Raw genomic sequence first — 15236 nt, 5'->3', positions numbered from 1 at the left:
GATTAGTGAGTAGAAGCATTACCTTTTCGAAGTTCACTCCTCTTGAATTCGAGTTCTAGGATTTTCTTTCTCAACAATGGTGTCTCGACCTAATATCTAATGAGTGGAGGATTTACCCATGTTAATAAGGTGTTGGAGAATTGAAATTAACTTAGAATCATTGTTAGAACTTACCTTGGATGATGGAGGGACCTTGGGAAAGTTAGGTTCTTGAGAGCTTCCCTTTCTAGAGTAGGTTTTTGTGTTTTGGGTGTGGGAGAATGCGGTAGGGATTTTAAATAAGTGAAAATTGAGGAGGAAAATAAAAGTAGCTAGGATAAACCTCATCGGCGCGAGGCATCATCAAGGGCGCCAAAATTATTGTGCAAGGCTCTATATGAGGCGCCAAAACTACAGTGCCTTGCGCTGTCACGGATGCTGAGGTTGATGCCCTGGACAGTGACTTGCACTGTCTGGGGTGCTGAGGTTGATGACCTAGATAGTGCCCTGCACTGTCTATGGCCGTGAGTTTTTATGGCCTTGCACTGTCTATGGCCATGAGTTTTCATGGCCTTGCACTTTCTAAGGCTATAAGACATACCTCACTATCCATCTTGATTCCAAAACAATGGTTTCCACCCATACTCATCCCGATAGGACTTTACATTAATACTCATTTGTTGCATCCATGACTAATTTAGATTTATGGAGTATTACATTATCTCTCCCTTGGTATCATTCATCCTCAAATGATTGTCCTGATTGTAACCACGACTAACTCTGGACGTTAAACAGAACTGACAGAAACATGTGAACACTAAAATGTCATGAACACGTTCATACTAAACTGAATGAATACATGATTACTGAACTGTTGAGATACTGAATTGAATAGGTACTAGACGGAATGACTACTAAACTGACTGAATACCGAAATACATGGAGATTGTAAAATAAGGTCTGAATGAGAAGGTTAGTTACCTTCTACATTTTCCGCTTGCTCTTCAAAGAGATGGTAATATCTAGACTTCATGTCCTCTTCGGCTTCCCACGTAGCCATTTCAACCTTTTGATTCCTCCAATACACTTTCATTGAGGCTATTTCCTTAGTTATGAGCTTGCGGATTTGACGATCAAGGATAGACACTAGAATTTCTTTGTAAGTTAGGCTATATTTAACCCCTATAATCTTTGTAGGAACCACAAGAGAAGGGTCTCCCATGAATTTCTTCAATATAGACACATGAAACACTAGGTGTACAACAGCTAATTCTTGTGGCAATTCTAACTCATAAGCCACCTGCACAATCCTTCGCAAGATTCTATAAGGCCCAATATAGTGGGGACTAAGCTTCCCCTTCTTCCCAAATCTCATAACGCCCTTCATAGGAGAAACTTTCAGAAACACCCAATCATCCACTTGGAACTCTAAGTCTCTACGCCGCATATCCGAATAGGACTTTTGGCGACTCTCAACTATCTTTAAACGCTCTTGAATTAACTTGAATTTCTCCATAGCTTGATAGATTAAATTAGGTCCTAACAACTCTGCTTCGCCAACTTCGAACTAACCAATTGGTGATCTACATCTTCGCCCATACATAGCTTCGTACGGTGCCATATTCATACTAGAGTGGTAGCTGTTATTATAAGCAAACTCAATAAGGGGTAGATGGTCATCTAAATTACCGTTAAAATCGATAACACATGCCCTAAACATATCTTCAAAAATCCAAATGGTGAGCTCTGCCAGACCATTTGTCTGAGGATGAAAAGCTGTGCTGAGGTTCACCCTTGTACCCAATCCTTTCTAAAAGGATTTCCAAAAGTTTGTTGTGAACTGAGCACCACGATCTGAGATGATGGACAAAGGCGTCCCATGAAATCAGATAATTTTCTACATATACAACTTGGCATAATCCTCTGCTGAATCTGTAGTCTTCACTGGCAAGAAGTGAGCTGAATTGGTAAGTCGGTATACAATCACCCAAATCGAATCATGCTTCTGAAACGAGCGAGGTAAGCCTGTTATGAAGTCCATGTTTATCATCTCCCATTTCTAAACTAGAATTTCTATACTCTAAGCCAAACCACCAGGCTTCTGGTGTTAGGCTTTCACCTGTTGACAATTTGAACACTTAGCCACAAAATCTGCTACGTTCTATTTCATGTCGTTCCACCATTAGATCTCTTTAAGATCATGATTCATCTTTGTGGAATCTGGGTGAATATAATACCTGGAATTATGGGCTTCTGACGTAATCCACTCTCTGAGCCCATCTATGTCTGGAACGCATAGTCTGCCTCTGTATCTCAAAGTACCATCGTCTCCCCCTTGTTCAAAAGTCGTAGTCTTGTGTTTGTGAATCCCCTTCTTCAGGTGCAATAAGTAGGAAACATTGAACTGCTTTTCCTTCACTTCGGCTACTAAGGAGGATTCAGCCCTGTTCTGAAGAACAATGCCACCATCTTCGGAGTCCAAAAGTAGAACTCCTAGACTTGCTAATTGGTAGACTTCCTTCGTCATAGTGCTCTTGTCTGCTTCAACATGAGCTAAGCTCCCCATAGAATGCCAACTAAGAGCATCGACTGCAACATTTGCTTTTCCGGGATGATAGAGGATATTAACATCATAATCCTTGAGCAATTCGAGTCACCTTCCTGGCGAAGATTTAATTCTCTTTGCTTGAATATGTACTGCAGACTCTTGTGATCTATGAAAATATTAACATGTACTCCATACAAATAATGGCGCCAGATCTTTACCGTAAATATCATAGCAGCTAACTCAAGATCATGGGTCGGATAATTCTTCTCGTGAGCCTTGAGTGGTTTCGATGCGTAGGTTATGAATTTACCATGCTGCATTAACACATCCAAGACCAACCCCTAAAGCATCATAATAAACAACGAACCCTTCGGTTCCTTCCGATAGTGTCAAAATTGGCGCTGAAGTCAACCTTTTCTTTAACTCCACAAAACTTTTCTCGCAAGCGTCCGACCATTGAAACTTGACCTTCTTCTGAGTCAATCTACTCAAAGGGGATGAGATAGAGGAAAATCCCTCTACGAAACGCCTGTAATAGCCTGCCATACCCAAGAAACTTCTTATATCAGATACTGAGGTGGGTCTAGGTCAATTCTTCACTGCCTCTATTTTCTGAATGTCCACCTTCACGCCTTCGCCTGAGATGACATGGCCCCAAAATGCTACTGATTTCAACCAAAATTCAAACTTAGAAAATTTTGCATATAGCTTGTGATCCTGTAGTGCCCACAACACAATTTTGAGATGTTCTGCATGGTCCATCTCACTATGGGAATAAATCAAGATGTCATTGATAAACACAATAACAAATAAATCAAGATGAGGCTTGAAGACATTATTTATAAGGTCCATGAAAGCCGCTGGTGCATTCGTTAAACCAAATGACATTACCAAAAATTAGAAATGGCCATAATGAGTCCGGAAAGCTATTTTAGGAACATCACCTTCCATTACCTTCAACTGATGGTACCCCAATCTAAGGTCAATCTTGGAATAACAATGGGCACCCTGAAGTTGATCGAATAAATCATCTATTCTAGGAAGAGGGTACTTGTTCTTGATGGTGACTTTATTTAACTAACGATAGTCAATGCATATGCGCAAAGACCCATCTTTCTTTCGGACAAACAAGACAGTAGCGCCCCAAGGTGAGACACTTGGCCTTATAAATCCCTTATCTAGAAGATCTTTCAACTGGACTTTTAGCTCTTTCAACTCTGCTGGAGCCATCCTATAAGGTGGAATAGATATTAGCTTAGTGGCGGGGAGTAGATCAATTCCTAAGTCAATATCTCTATCAGGAGGGACTCCAGGAAGATCTTCGGGAAACACTTCTGGGAATTCACTTACAATTGGTACTGACTGGAGAGTGGGAATCTGAGCATCTGCATCCCTAACTCGAACCAGGTGATAGGTATACCCTTTGGAATCATCTTTCTGGCTTTAAGGTTGGAAATAATCCTGTTCCTAGGTGCTACTGCATCACCCTTCAATTCTAAGACTGGTTCACCGGGAAATTCGAAACTTATTATTTTGGTTGTACAACCCACTGTGGCATAACAAGACTCTAACCAATCTATGCCCATGATTACATCGAAGTCTACCATCTCTAATTCTACTAAGGCTTCTACAGCAAGGCGATGATACATATTGACTGGACACCCCCTATAGATATGTCTAGCTATAACGGATTCTCCAACTGGAGTGGACACTTCAAAGGGTTCACACAACTTTTCTGGTTCTATCCCAAATTTCTTAGCAATATATTGGGTTACATAAAATAGGGTGGATCCCGGATCCATAAGAGCGTAAACATCAAAGGTAAATACTGTTAGCATACCTGTGACAACAACTCCACGAGCCTCTGTATCCTGACGGCCTGCCAGTGCATACAAGCGGTTCCAACCACCATTCGTATAATAGGACTTTCCTGCACTACGCCCTTGTTGGGCCTTAGAGTTCTGAGGGGCTGCAAAATTAGTGGACTGAGCTACATTGCCTTCATTGTTCTGTTTTGCCGATGGACAATCCCTCAAGAAGTGGCCCTGCTGACCGCACGCACCCAAAGCAACCATTTGTGCCCGAACGACACAACCCTGATTGCCTCTTGCCACACATGTTGCAAATAGGGTAACCATGGACTCTGTAAGCCACACTAGCCTGTGACTGTGAGTCTGCTGCTCTGAAATTCTTGTTTTTCTTGTTAAACTTGGACCTGTGAACTGGTGCACTAACTAAAGATGGAGCATATACTAATTTTGGTTTCCCGAAGAACTGACGATTACTGCCTCCTTGCGATTCTCCATGGCTAAAGTTTCCTGCAGACTTAGCTCTCTTGCTGAATTCCATATCCCTCTCTCTCTGTAGCCGCTCTTCTTCCTTCAACCTGTCTTCATTCCCTTGAACAAAGGCTACCATTTTGGTAATGGTCATGTCATTATTCTGAGAAGCTATATTAGCATCAGCAAACAAGTCATCTGAAAGCCCCATAACTAACCGCCTAACTCTGGCCCTCATATCATGTACCATTTTCAGAGCATAGTTAGCCAGAGAGACGAACTTGAGGTAATACGCATTCACACTCATATCATTCTATTTGAGTCACTCAAACTTAAAAGCCTTAGCTTCCAAGACCTCAATGGGTAGTAAAAGGGTCAAGAAATGCACCATCAATCTCCTTCCAAGTTGCAGAAGCCGCATCCTCCCCTCAAGACTCTTCTCATGTTTCATACCAAGTGTAAGCAACATCCTTCAGCTGGTATGTAGCAAGCTATGCTGCCTCAGTGTCTGTAGCATGCATCACTCGAAATATATTCTGAACATCATCAATGAAGTTTTGCGGTTCCTCATCCTTTTTGGACCCTATGAAGATTGGAGGTTTCATGTTGAGGAATTCCTTGGACCTGGAACTACCCGTCACATCAACAACATTTGTCCCCTACCTTTGAGCCTGAGTAGCAACAATTTGGGTGAGCAACTGGATAGCACCCGTGACATCCATGGTTGAAGCATTGGGCAATGAGCCTGTTGCAACTCTCTGGGCATGAGTGACCTCCTCATGAGCTGCATTAGCCGTAGAGCCCTGGCTAGTAGCTGAGGTCCTCGTGGTGTACTTTATTTTTGCAGGCATTTTCTGAACCACGTAATTCGTACGAGTTAGAAGGATTCCGGAAAGCATAACTCTAACTGCACGATCAAGAGTTGAAAGAAATGAAACAATCCTAAATGTCTTGGTGGTCAACTGTTTACATGTGTGGCATGCACACACACATAAAAGTGACCCCACTGGACACGGTTTCATAGACTCCTTAGGACTCTTGAACCTAGGCTATAATACCTAGCTTTGTCATGCCCCGAACCATGTCCTGGGCGTAACACGGTACTCGGTGCCTGACTGCGTGTGACCGAGCGAACCAACTGTATGGCTAGTTCAACATGTGGTATAACTGTAAGCTAGATATAAATATACAACATGATGATCTACTAAAGAGTCTGACTAGCATATCATAGATGCGGAAAATACTGAAAAGTATGCAAGTGTAAATGAGTAGCCGACAAGGCTAACACATAAATGTCTGCTAAACATCTAACCGACTAAACTATAGTCTACGAAGCCTTTAAGAATACTGAAATGCTAATTTTTTACCGGGACAAGGTCCCCCGACATACCTTACTAACTGAAATACTATAAGGACTGAAGATTGAAAAAAGGGATAATGCCCCGAAAGACTAGGGCTCACCAATAGCTAATACAAGATGTCCTCCCAAGCAAAATCATCAATCTGTAAATCGTTACCTGCATCGCGAGATGCAGGCCCCGGGCAAAAAGGGATGTTAGTACATTTGAATTGTACTAGTAAGCATAACAACTAAAGGAAGGAGCTAAAAATACTGAAACTTAAACTGATTACCAATAACTGAACGAAACATAGGAAGTAAGGTTATGAATACTCCCTCTTCTAAATGATGAACCAACTGTTTATCTGAATATATATATATATATATATATATATATATATATATATGTGTGTGTGTGTGTGTGTGTGTGTGTGTGTGTGTGTGTTTGTGTGTGTGTGCACAAACTGTGGCCTCAGTACCAAGTATACGTATAACTAACTGCGGCCTCAGGCCCAAAAATGCATAAAGCATAAACTGCGGCCTAAGGCCCAAATACAGGTGTTCAACATTCAGCAATTCAGAATTAGGAACTGCGAATCATACTGCAATATATGATACTAAAATATTGAACCATACTGAGTTACATGATATTGGAATGCTGAATAGAACTAGACTGAGACATGTATTCATATTAAATTGATTTTTCATAACTAAAACTCATAGGATATTGAACGATTATGAAACTATGCCATCTAGAGAATAGAAGTTCTACAACTATTCATGGGACTAAGGCATAATTATGTTCTGAGGAAACTCGTAACATTCATAAAGAATGGGACGTAGGGAGAATCATAAATATTCCCAAACGCAAATGAGAGTTAGCCTCACATACCTTAGCTCTGGCCCTTTTTAAGAGTATCACGATGTTCGTTGCCTCTTTCAACGAAAATCTATGTAAATATATATATCAAGAGGAACCAATATTAGCACTAATTCTCCTGTTTTAGTAACTTAGGAATTTTATCAAATACCTTATGGGTGTAAAGCCTCAAAGCCCTTAGTAATTGGTCTTTTTTTCACCAAGTTCTCATTCTACTACTTCTACGTGATTCTACAATCCCAAATAGATGTAACTAACACCATTTCACATCACCCAATCTTTACAACAATAATAATTCAACAATTCAAAACCCTAGCATAGTTCTTATGGTTCTCTTTATCAAACCTGTTTACTATTCTCCCAAAAGCTCATCAATTCATAGTTATAAATGATTTATGAGTAGAAGCATTACCTTTTCAAAGTTCACTCCTTTTGAATTCGAGTTCTAGAGTTTCCTTTCTCAACAATGGTGTGTCGACTGAATATCTAATGAGTGAAAGGATTTACCCATGCTAATAAGGTCTTGGAGAATTGAAATTAACTTAGAATCATCGTTAGAACTTACCTTGGATGATGGAGGGACCTTGGAGAAGTTAAGTTCTTGAGAGCTTCCCTTTCTAGAGTAGGTTTTCATGTTTGGTATATGGGGGAACGAGGTGGGGCTTTTAAATAAGTGAACACATCCCAAAATTGAGGAGGAAAATAAAAGTAGCTCGGGTAAACCTCCTCGGTGCGAGGCATCGTCAGGGGTGCCAAAATTACTGTGCAAGGAGCCATCAGAGGCGTCAAAACTACAGTGCCTTGCACTGTCTGGGGCACTGATGTTGATGCCATGGACAGTGCCTTGCACTGTCTATGGCCATGAGTTTTTATGGCCTCGTAATGACTATGGCCGTGAGTTTTTATGGCCCTTCACTGTCTAAGGCTATAAGACGTACCTCCCATGAACTTAGTCGATTCTATCAAATTTTATGCACCTCACTATCGGTCTTGATTCGAAAACAACGGTTTCCACCCATACTCATCCCGATATGACTTCACATTAATACTCATTTAATACTCCCCCAACTAATTCAGATTTACGGATTGTTACATTATCTCCCCGCTGGGATCATTCGTCCTTGAATAATTGTCTTGATTGTAAATATGACTAACTCTGGACGTTAAACAGGACTGACAAAAACATGTGAACACTGGAATGTCATGAACACGTGCATACTGTACTGAATAGGTGCTAAACTGAATGACTACTAAACTGACTAGATATTGAAAGATAAGGAGATTGGAAAATAAGGTCTGAATGAGAAGGTTAGGTACCTTCTACATTTTCCGCTTGCTTTTCAAAGAGATGGGGATATCTGGACTTCATGTCCTCTTAGGATTCCCACGTAGCCTTTTCAACCTTTTGATTCATCCAATACACTTTCACTGAGGCTATTTCCTTAGTTATGAGATTGCAGAATTGACGATCAAGGATAGCCACTGGAATTGCTTCGTAAGTTAGGCTATCTTTAACCCCTATAATCTTTGTAGGAGCCAAAAGAGAAGGGTCTCCCATGAATGTCTTCAATATAGACGCAAGAAACACTGGGTGTACAATAGCTAATTCTTGTGGCAATTCAAACTCATAAGCCACCTGCCCGATCCTTCGAAAGATTCTATATGGCCCAATATCCCTCTCTCTCTGTAGCCACTCTTCTTCCTTCAACCTGTCTTCATTCCCTTGAACAAAGGCTACCATTTTAGTAATGGTCATGTCATTGTTCTGAGCAGCTATATTAGCTTCAGCAAACAAGTCATCTGAAAGCCCCATAACTAACAGCCTAACTCTGGCCCTCATATCATGTACCATTTTCAGAGCATAGTTAGCTAGAGAGACGAACTTGAGGTAATACACATTCACACTCATATCATTCTGTTTGAGTTACTCAAACTTAAAAGCCTTAGCTTCCAAGACCTCAATGGGTAGAAAATGCTCAAGAAATGCACCTTCAATCTCCTTCCAAGTTGCAGAAGCCGCATCCTCCCCTCAAGACTCTTCTCATGTTTCATACCAAGTGTAAGCAACATCCTTCAGCTGGTATGTAGCAAGTTATGCTGCCTCAGTGTCTGTAGTATGCATCACTCGAAATATATTCTGAACATCATCAATGAAGTTTTGCGGTTCCTCATCCTTTTTGGACCCTGTGAAGATTGGAGGTTTCATGTTGAGGAATTCCTTGGACCTGGAGCTACCCGTCACATCAACAACATTTGTCCCCTGCCTTTGAGCCTGAGTAGCAACAATTTGGGTGAGCAACTGGATAGCACCCGTGACATCCATGGTTGAAGCATTGGGCAATGAGCCTGTTGCAACTCTCTGGGCATGAGTGACCTCCTCATGAGCTGCATTAGCCGTAGAGCCCTGGCTAGTAGCTGAGGTCCTCGTGGTGTACTTTATTTTTGCAGGCATTTTCTGAACCACGTAATTCGTACGAGTTAGAAGGATTCCGGAAAGCATAACTCTAACTGCACGATCAAGAGTTGAAAGAAATGACACAATCCTAAATGTCTTGGTGGTCAACTGTTTACATGGTTGGCGTGCACACACACATAAAAGTGACACCACTGGACACGATTTCATAGACTCCTTAGGACTCTTGAACCTAGGCTATAATACCAAGCATTGTCATGCCCCGAACCATGTCCTGGGCGTAACACGGTACTCGGTGCCTGACTGCGTGTGACCGAGCGAACCAACTGTATGGCTAGATCAACATGTGGTATAACTGTAAGCTAGATATAAATATACAACATGATGATCTACTAAAGAGTCTGACTGGCATATCATAGATGCGGAAAATACTGAAAAGTATACAAGTGTAAATGAGTAGCCGACAAGGCTAACACATAAATGTCTGCTAAACATCTAACTGACTGAACTATAGTCTACAAAGCCTTTAAGAATACTGAAATGCTAATTTTTTACCGGGACAAGGTCCCCCGACATACCTTACTAACTGAAATACTATAAGGACTGAAGATTGAAAAAAGGGATAATGCCCCGAAAGACTAGGGCTCACCAATAGCTAATACAAGATATCCTCCCAAGCAGAATCGTCAATCTGTAAATCGTTACCTGCATCGTGAGATGCAGGCCCCGGGCAAAAAGGGATGTTAGTACATTTGAATTGTACTAGTAAGCATAACATCTAAAGGAAGGAGCTAAAAATACTGAAACTTAAACTGATTACCGATAACTGAACGAAACATAGGAAGTAAGGTTATGAATACTCCCTCTTCTGAATGATGAACCAACTGTTTATCTGAATATATGTGTATATATATATATATATATATATATATATATATATATGTGCACAAACTGTGGCCTCGGTACCAAGTATACGTATAACTAACTGCGGCCTCAGGCCCAAAAATGCATAAAGCATAAACTGCGGCCTAAGGCCCAAATACAGGTGTTCAACATTCAGCAATTCAGAATTAGGAACTACGAATCATACTGCAACATATGATACTAAAATACTGAACCATACTGAGTTACATGATATTGGAATGTTGAATAGAACTAGACTGATACATGTATTCATATTAAATTGATTTTTCATAACTAAAACTCATAGGATATTGAACAATTATGAAACTATGCCATCTAGAGAATAGAAGTACTACAACTATTCATGGGACTAAGGCATAATTATGTTCTGAGGAAACTCGTAACATTCATAAAGAATGGGACGTAGGGAGAATCATAAATATTCCCAAACGCAAAAGAGAGTTAGCCTCACATACCTTAGCTCTGGCCCTTTTTAAGAGTATCACGATGTTCGTCGCCTCTTTCAACGAAAATCTATGTAAATATATATATAAAGAGGAACCAATATTAGCACTAATTCTCCTGTTTTAGTAACTTAGGAATTTTATCAAATACCTTATGGGTGTAAAGCCTCAAAGCCCTTAGTAATTGGTCTTTTTTTCACCAAGTTCTCATTCTACTACTTCTACGTGATTCTACAATCCCAAATAGATGTAACTAACACCATTTCACATCACCCAATCTTTACAACAATAATAATTCAACAATTCAAAACCCTAGCATAGTTCTTATGGTTCTCTTTATCAAACCTGTTTACTATTCTCCCAAAAGCTCATCAATTCATAGTTATAAATGATTTATGAGTAGAAGCATTACCTTTTCAAAGTTCACTCCTCTTGAATTCGAGTTCTAGAGTTTCCTTTCTCAACAATGGTGTCTCGACCGAATATCTAATGAGTGAAAGGATTTACCCATGTTAATAAGGTCTTGGAGAATTGAAATTAACTTAGAATCGTCGTTAGAACTTACCTTGGATGATGGAGGGACCTTGGAGAAGTTAAGTTCTTGAGAGCTTCCCTTTCTAGAGTAGGTTTTCATGTTTGGTATATGGGGGAACGAGGTGGGGCTTTTAAATAAGTGAACACGTCCCAAAATTGAGGAGGAAAATAAAAGTAGCTCGGGTAAACCTCCTCGGTGCGAGGCATCGTCAGGGGTGCCAAAATTACTGTGCAAGGAGCCATCAGAGGCGTCAAAACTACAGTGCCTTGCACTGTCTGGGGCACTGATGTTGATGCCATGGACAGTGCCTTGCACTGTCTATGGCCATGAGTTTTTATGGCCTTGTAATGACTATGGCCGTGAGTTTTTATGGCCCTGCACTGTCTAAGGCTATAAGACGTACCTCCCATGAACTTAGTCGATTCTATCAAATTTTATGCACCTCACTATCGGTCTTGATTCGAAAACAACGGTTTCCACCCATACTCATCCCGATATGACTTCACATTAATACTCATTTAATACTCCCCCAACTAATTCAGATTTACGGATTGTTACATTATCTCCCCGCTGGGATCATTCGTCCTCGAATAATTGTCTTGATTGTAAATATGACTAACTCTGGATGTTAAACAGGACTGACAAAAACATGTGAACACTGGAATGTCATGAACACGTGCATACTGAACTGAATAGGTGCTAAACTGAATGACTACTAAACTGACTGGATATTGAAAGATAAGGAGATTGGAAAATAAGGTCTGAATGAGAAGGTTAGGTACCTTCTACATTTTCTGCTTGCTCTTCAAAGAGATGGGGATATCTGGACTTCATGTCCTCTTAGGATTCCCACGTAGCCTTTTCAACCTTTTGATTCATCCAATACACTTTCACTGAGGCTATTTCCTTAGTTATGAGATTGCAGAATTGACGATCAAGGATAGCCACTGGAATTGCTTCGTAAGTTAGGCTATCTTTAACCCCTATAATCTTTGTAGGAACCACAAGAGAAGGGTCTCCCATGAATGTCTTCAATATAGACACATGAAACACTGGGTGTACAATAGCTAATTCTTGTGGAAATTCTAACTCATAAGCCACCTGCCCGATCCTTCGCAAGATTCTATATGGCCCAATATAGCGGGGACTAAGCTTCCCCTTCTTCCCATATCTCATAATGCCTTTCATAGGCGAAATTTTCTGAAACACAAAATCGTCAACTTGGAACTCTAAGTCTGTACGCCGCAAGTCCGAATAGGACTTTTGGCGACTTTTAGCTATCTTCAAACGCTCTTGAATTAACTTGACTTTCTCCACAGCCTATTAGACCAAATCGGGTCCTAACAACTCCACTTCGCCAACTTCAAACCAATCAATTGGTGATCTACACCTTCGCCAATACAGAGCTTCGTATGGTGCCATCTTTATACTAGAGTGGTAGCTGTTATTATAAGCAAACTCAATGAGGTGTAGATGAACATCCCAATTACCTTTAAAATCGAGAACACACGCCCTCAACATATCTTCAAGAGTCTGAATGGTGGGCTCTGCCAGGCCATTTGTTTGAGGATGAAAAGCTGTGCTGAGGTTCACCTTTGTGCCCAATCCTTTCCAAAAGGATTTCCAAAAGTTCGTTGTGAACTAAGAACCACGATCTGAGATGATGGACAAAGGAGTCCCATGAAATCGGACAATTTCCTGGATATATAACTTTGCATAATCCTCTGCTGAATCTGTAGTCTTCACTGGTAAGAAGTGAACTAACTTGGTACGTCGGTCTACAATCACCCAAATCGAAGCATGCTTTCAAAACGAGCGAGGTAAGCCTGTTATGAAGTCTGTGTTTATCATCTCCCATTTCCAAATGGGAATTTCTTTACTCTAAGCCAAACCACCAGGCTTCTGGTGTTCGGTTTTCACCTGTTGACAATTTGGACACTTAGCCACAAAATCTGCTACGTTCTGTTTCATGTCATTCCACCAATAGATATTTTTAAGATCACGATTCATCTTTGTGGAATCTGGGTGAATAGAATACCTGAAATTGTCGGCTTCTGATATAATACGCTCTCTAAGCCCATCTATGTATAGAATGCATAGTCTTCCTCTTTATCTCAAAGTACCATCATCTCTCCATTGTTCAAAAGCCGTAGTCTTGTGTTTGTGAATCTCCTCCTTCAGCTACAATAAGTAGGGATCATTGAACTTATTTTTCTTCACTTCGGCTACTAAGGAGGATTCAACCCTGTTCTGAAGAACAACGCCACCATCTTCGGAGTCCAAAAGTCGAACTACTAGAATTGCTAATTGGTGGACTTCCTTCGTCATAGTTCTCTTGTCTGCTTCAACATGAGCTAAGCTTCCCGTAGAACATCGACTAAGAGTATCAGCTACAACATTTGCTTTTCCGGGATGATAGAGGATATCAATATCATAATCCTTGAGCAATTCGAGCCACCTTCTCTGAAAAAGATTTAATTCTCTATGCTTGAAGATGCACTACAGAATCTTGTGATCTGTGAAAATATCAACATGCACTACATACAAATAATGTTGCCAGATCTTTAGCCCAAATATCACAGTAGCTAACTCGAGATTATGGGTCAGATAATTCTTCTCGTGAGCCTTGAGTTGTCTTGATGTGTAGTCTATGACTTTACCATGCTACATTAACACACACCCAAGACGAACCCCTGAAGCATCACAATAAACAACGAACCCTTCGGTTCCTTCCGGTAGATTCAAAACTGGCGCTGAAGTCAACCTTTTCTTTAACTCCTCAAAACGTTTCTTGCAAGCGTCCGACAACAGAAACTTGATCTTCTTCTGAGTCAATCTAGTCAAAGGGGACGAGATAGAGGAAATCCCTCTATGAAACGCCCTGTAATAGCCTGCTATACCCAAGAAACTTCGTATATTAGATACTGAGGTGGGTCTAGGCCAATTCTTCACTGCTTCTATTTTCTGAATGTCCTCCTTCATGCCTTTGCCTGAGATGACATGGCCCAAAAATGCTATTGATTTCAACCAAAATTCACACTTAGAAAATTTTGCATATAGCTTGTAATCATGCAGTGTCTGCAACATAATTCCGAGATGTTCAGCATGATCTATCTAGAAAAACACAATTCATAAAGATAAGGCATGAAGACCCTATTCCTAAACAATAATCCTGCATGTCATCGATAAGGCATGAAGACCCTATTCATAAGGATAAGGCATGAAGACCCTATTCATAAGGTCTATGAAAGCCGTTGGTACATTCGTTAAACCAAACGACATTACAAAAAATTGAAATGCCCATAATGAGTCCTAAAAGTTGTTTTAGCCACATCACCTTCCTTAACATTCAACTGTTGGTCCCTGATCTGAGGTCACTCTTGGAATAACACTGGGCACCCTAAAGTTGATCAAATAAATTATCTATTCTAGGAAGAGGGTACTTGTTCTTGATGGTGACTTTATTCAACTGATAATAGTCAATGCACATGCGCAAAGACCCATCCTTCATTCGGACAAATAAGACCGGAGCGCCCCAAGGTGAGACACTTGGCCTTATAAATCCCTTTTCTAGAAGATCTTTCAATTAGACTTTTAGCTCTTTCAACTCTACATGATCCATCCTATAAGGTGGAAAAGATATCGGCTTAGTATTGGGGAGTAAATCAATTCCAAAGTCAATCTCTCTATCAGGAGGGACTCCGGGAAGGTCTTCAGGGAACACTTCTGGTAACTCATTTATAATTGGTACTGACTGGAGAGTGGGAATCTGAGCATCTCCATCCCTAACTCTAACCAGGTGATAAATATACCCTTTGGAAATATTCTTTATGGCTTTAAGGTAGGAAATAAATCTACCCTTAGGTGCTACTGCATCACCCTTCAATTCTAAAACT

The 15236-nt window shown here is 40.6% G+C and overlaps 3 protein-coding genes across 3 annotated transcripts; all 3 read right to left on the bottom strand.

Annotated features, from left to right (window-relative positions):
• Window positions 1–692: 692 nt before the first annotated feature.
• Window positions 693–1495, bottom strand: LOC138892160 (uncharacterized). Its single transcript, XM_070175864.1, has 2 exons — window positions 961–1495; window positions 693–796 (listed from the first exon to the last, which is right to left on the bottom strand). The coding sequence occupies exons 1-2, from the start codon at window positions 1493–1495 to the stop codon at window positions 693–695; spliced, it is 639 nt and encodes a 212-aa protein (XP_070031965.1).
• Window positions 1496–2161: 666 nt separating this feature from the next.
• On the bottom strand, window positions 2162–2545 carry LOC138892159 (uncharacterized). The gene has a single exon (XM_070175863.1). The coding sequence runs from the start codon at window positions 2543–2545 to the stop codon at window positions 2162–2164; it is 384 nt and encodes a 127-aa protein (XP_070031964.1).
• A 288-nt stretch (window positions 2546–2833) lies between these two features.
• On the bottom strand, window positions 2834–5017 carry LOC138892158 (uncharacterized). The gene is made up of 4 exons (XM_070175862.1): window positions 4600–5017; window positions 4100–4496; window positions 3610–3968; window positions 2834–3066 (listed from the first exon to the last, which is right to left on the bottom strand). Exons 1-4 carry the CDS (start codon window positions 5015–5017, stop codon window positions 2834–2836), a joined length of 1407 nt encoding a protein of 468 aa, XP_070031963.1.
• Window positions 5018–15236: the final 10219 nt, after the last annotated feature.

The sequence above is a fragment of the Nicotiana tomentosiformis genome, chromosome 5, assembly GCF_000390325.3.
Source record: "Nicotiana tomentosiformis chromosome 5, ASM39032v3, whole genome shotgun sequence".
NCBI classification, from domain to species: domain Eukaryota; kingdom Viridiplantae; phylum Streptophyta; class Magnoliopsida; order Solanales; family Solanaceae; genus Nicotiana; species Nicotiana tomentosiformis.
The sequence above is the reverse complement of the archived record's forward strand: the minus strand, read 5'-3'. Positions and strand labels throughout refer to the sequence as shown.

What these genes read in the sequence shown, in the direction of transcription:
- LOC138892160 (XM_070175864.1), bottom strand. Translation starts at nt 1,495, where the DNA reads ATGGAGAAATTCAAGTTAATTCAAGAGCGTTTAAAGATAGTTGAGAGT. An exon ending in GCAAGCGGAAAATGTAGAAG is followed by an intron (nt 797 to 960) that starts GTAACTAACCTT and finishes ATGACATTTTAG; the next exon opens with TGTTCACATGTTTCTGTCAG.
- LOC138892159 (XM_070175863.1), bottom strand. Translation starts at nt 2,545, where the DNA reads ATGGGGAGCTTAGCTCATGTTGAAGCAGACAAGAGCACTATGACGAAG.
- LOC138892158 (XM_070175862.1), bottom strand. Translation starts at nt 5,017, where the DNA reads ATGGGGCTTTCAGATGACTTGTTTGCTGATGCTAATATAGCTTCTCAG. An exon ending in GTGTCGTTCGGGCACAAATG is followed by an intron (nt 4,497 to 4,599) that starts GTTGCTTTGGGT and finishes CTAATTTTGCAG; the next exon opens with CCCCTCAGAACTCTAAGGCC. An exon ending in GCGCATATGCATTGACTATC is followed by an intron (nt 3,067 to 3,609) that starts GTTAGTTAAATA and finishes TGGGTATGGCAG; the next exon opens with GCTATTACAGGCGTTTCGTA.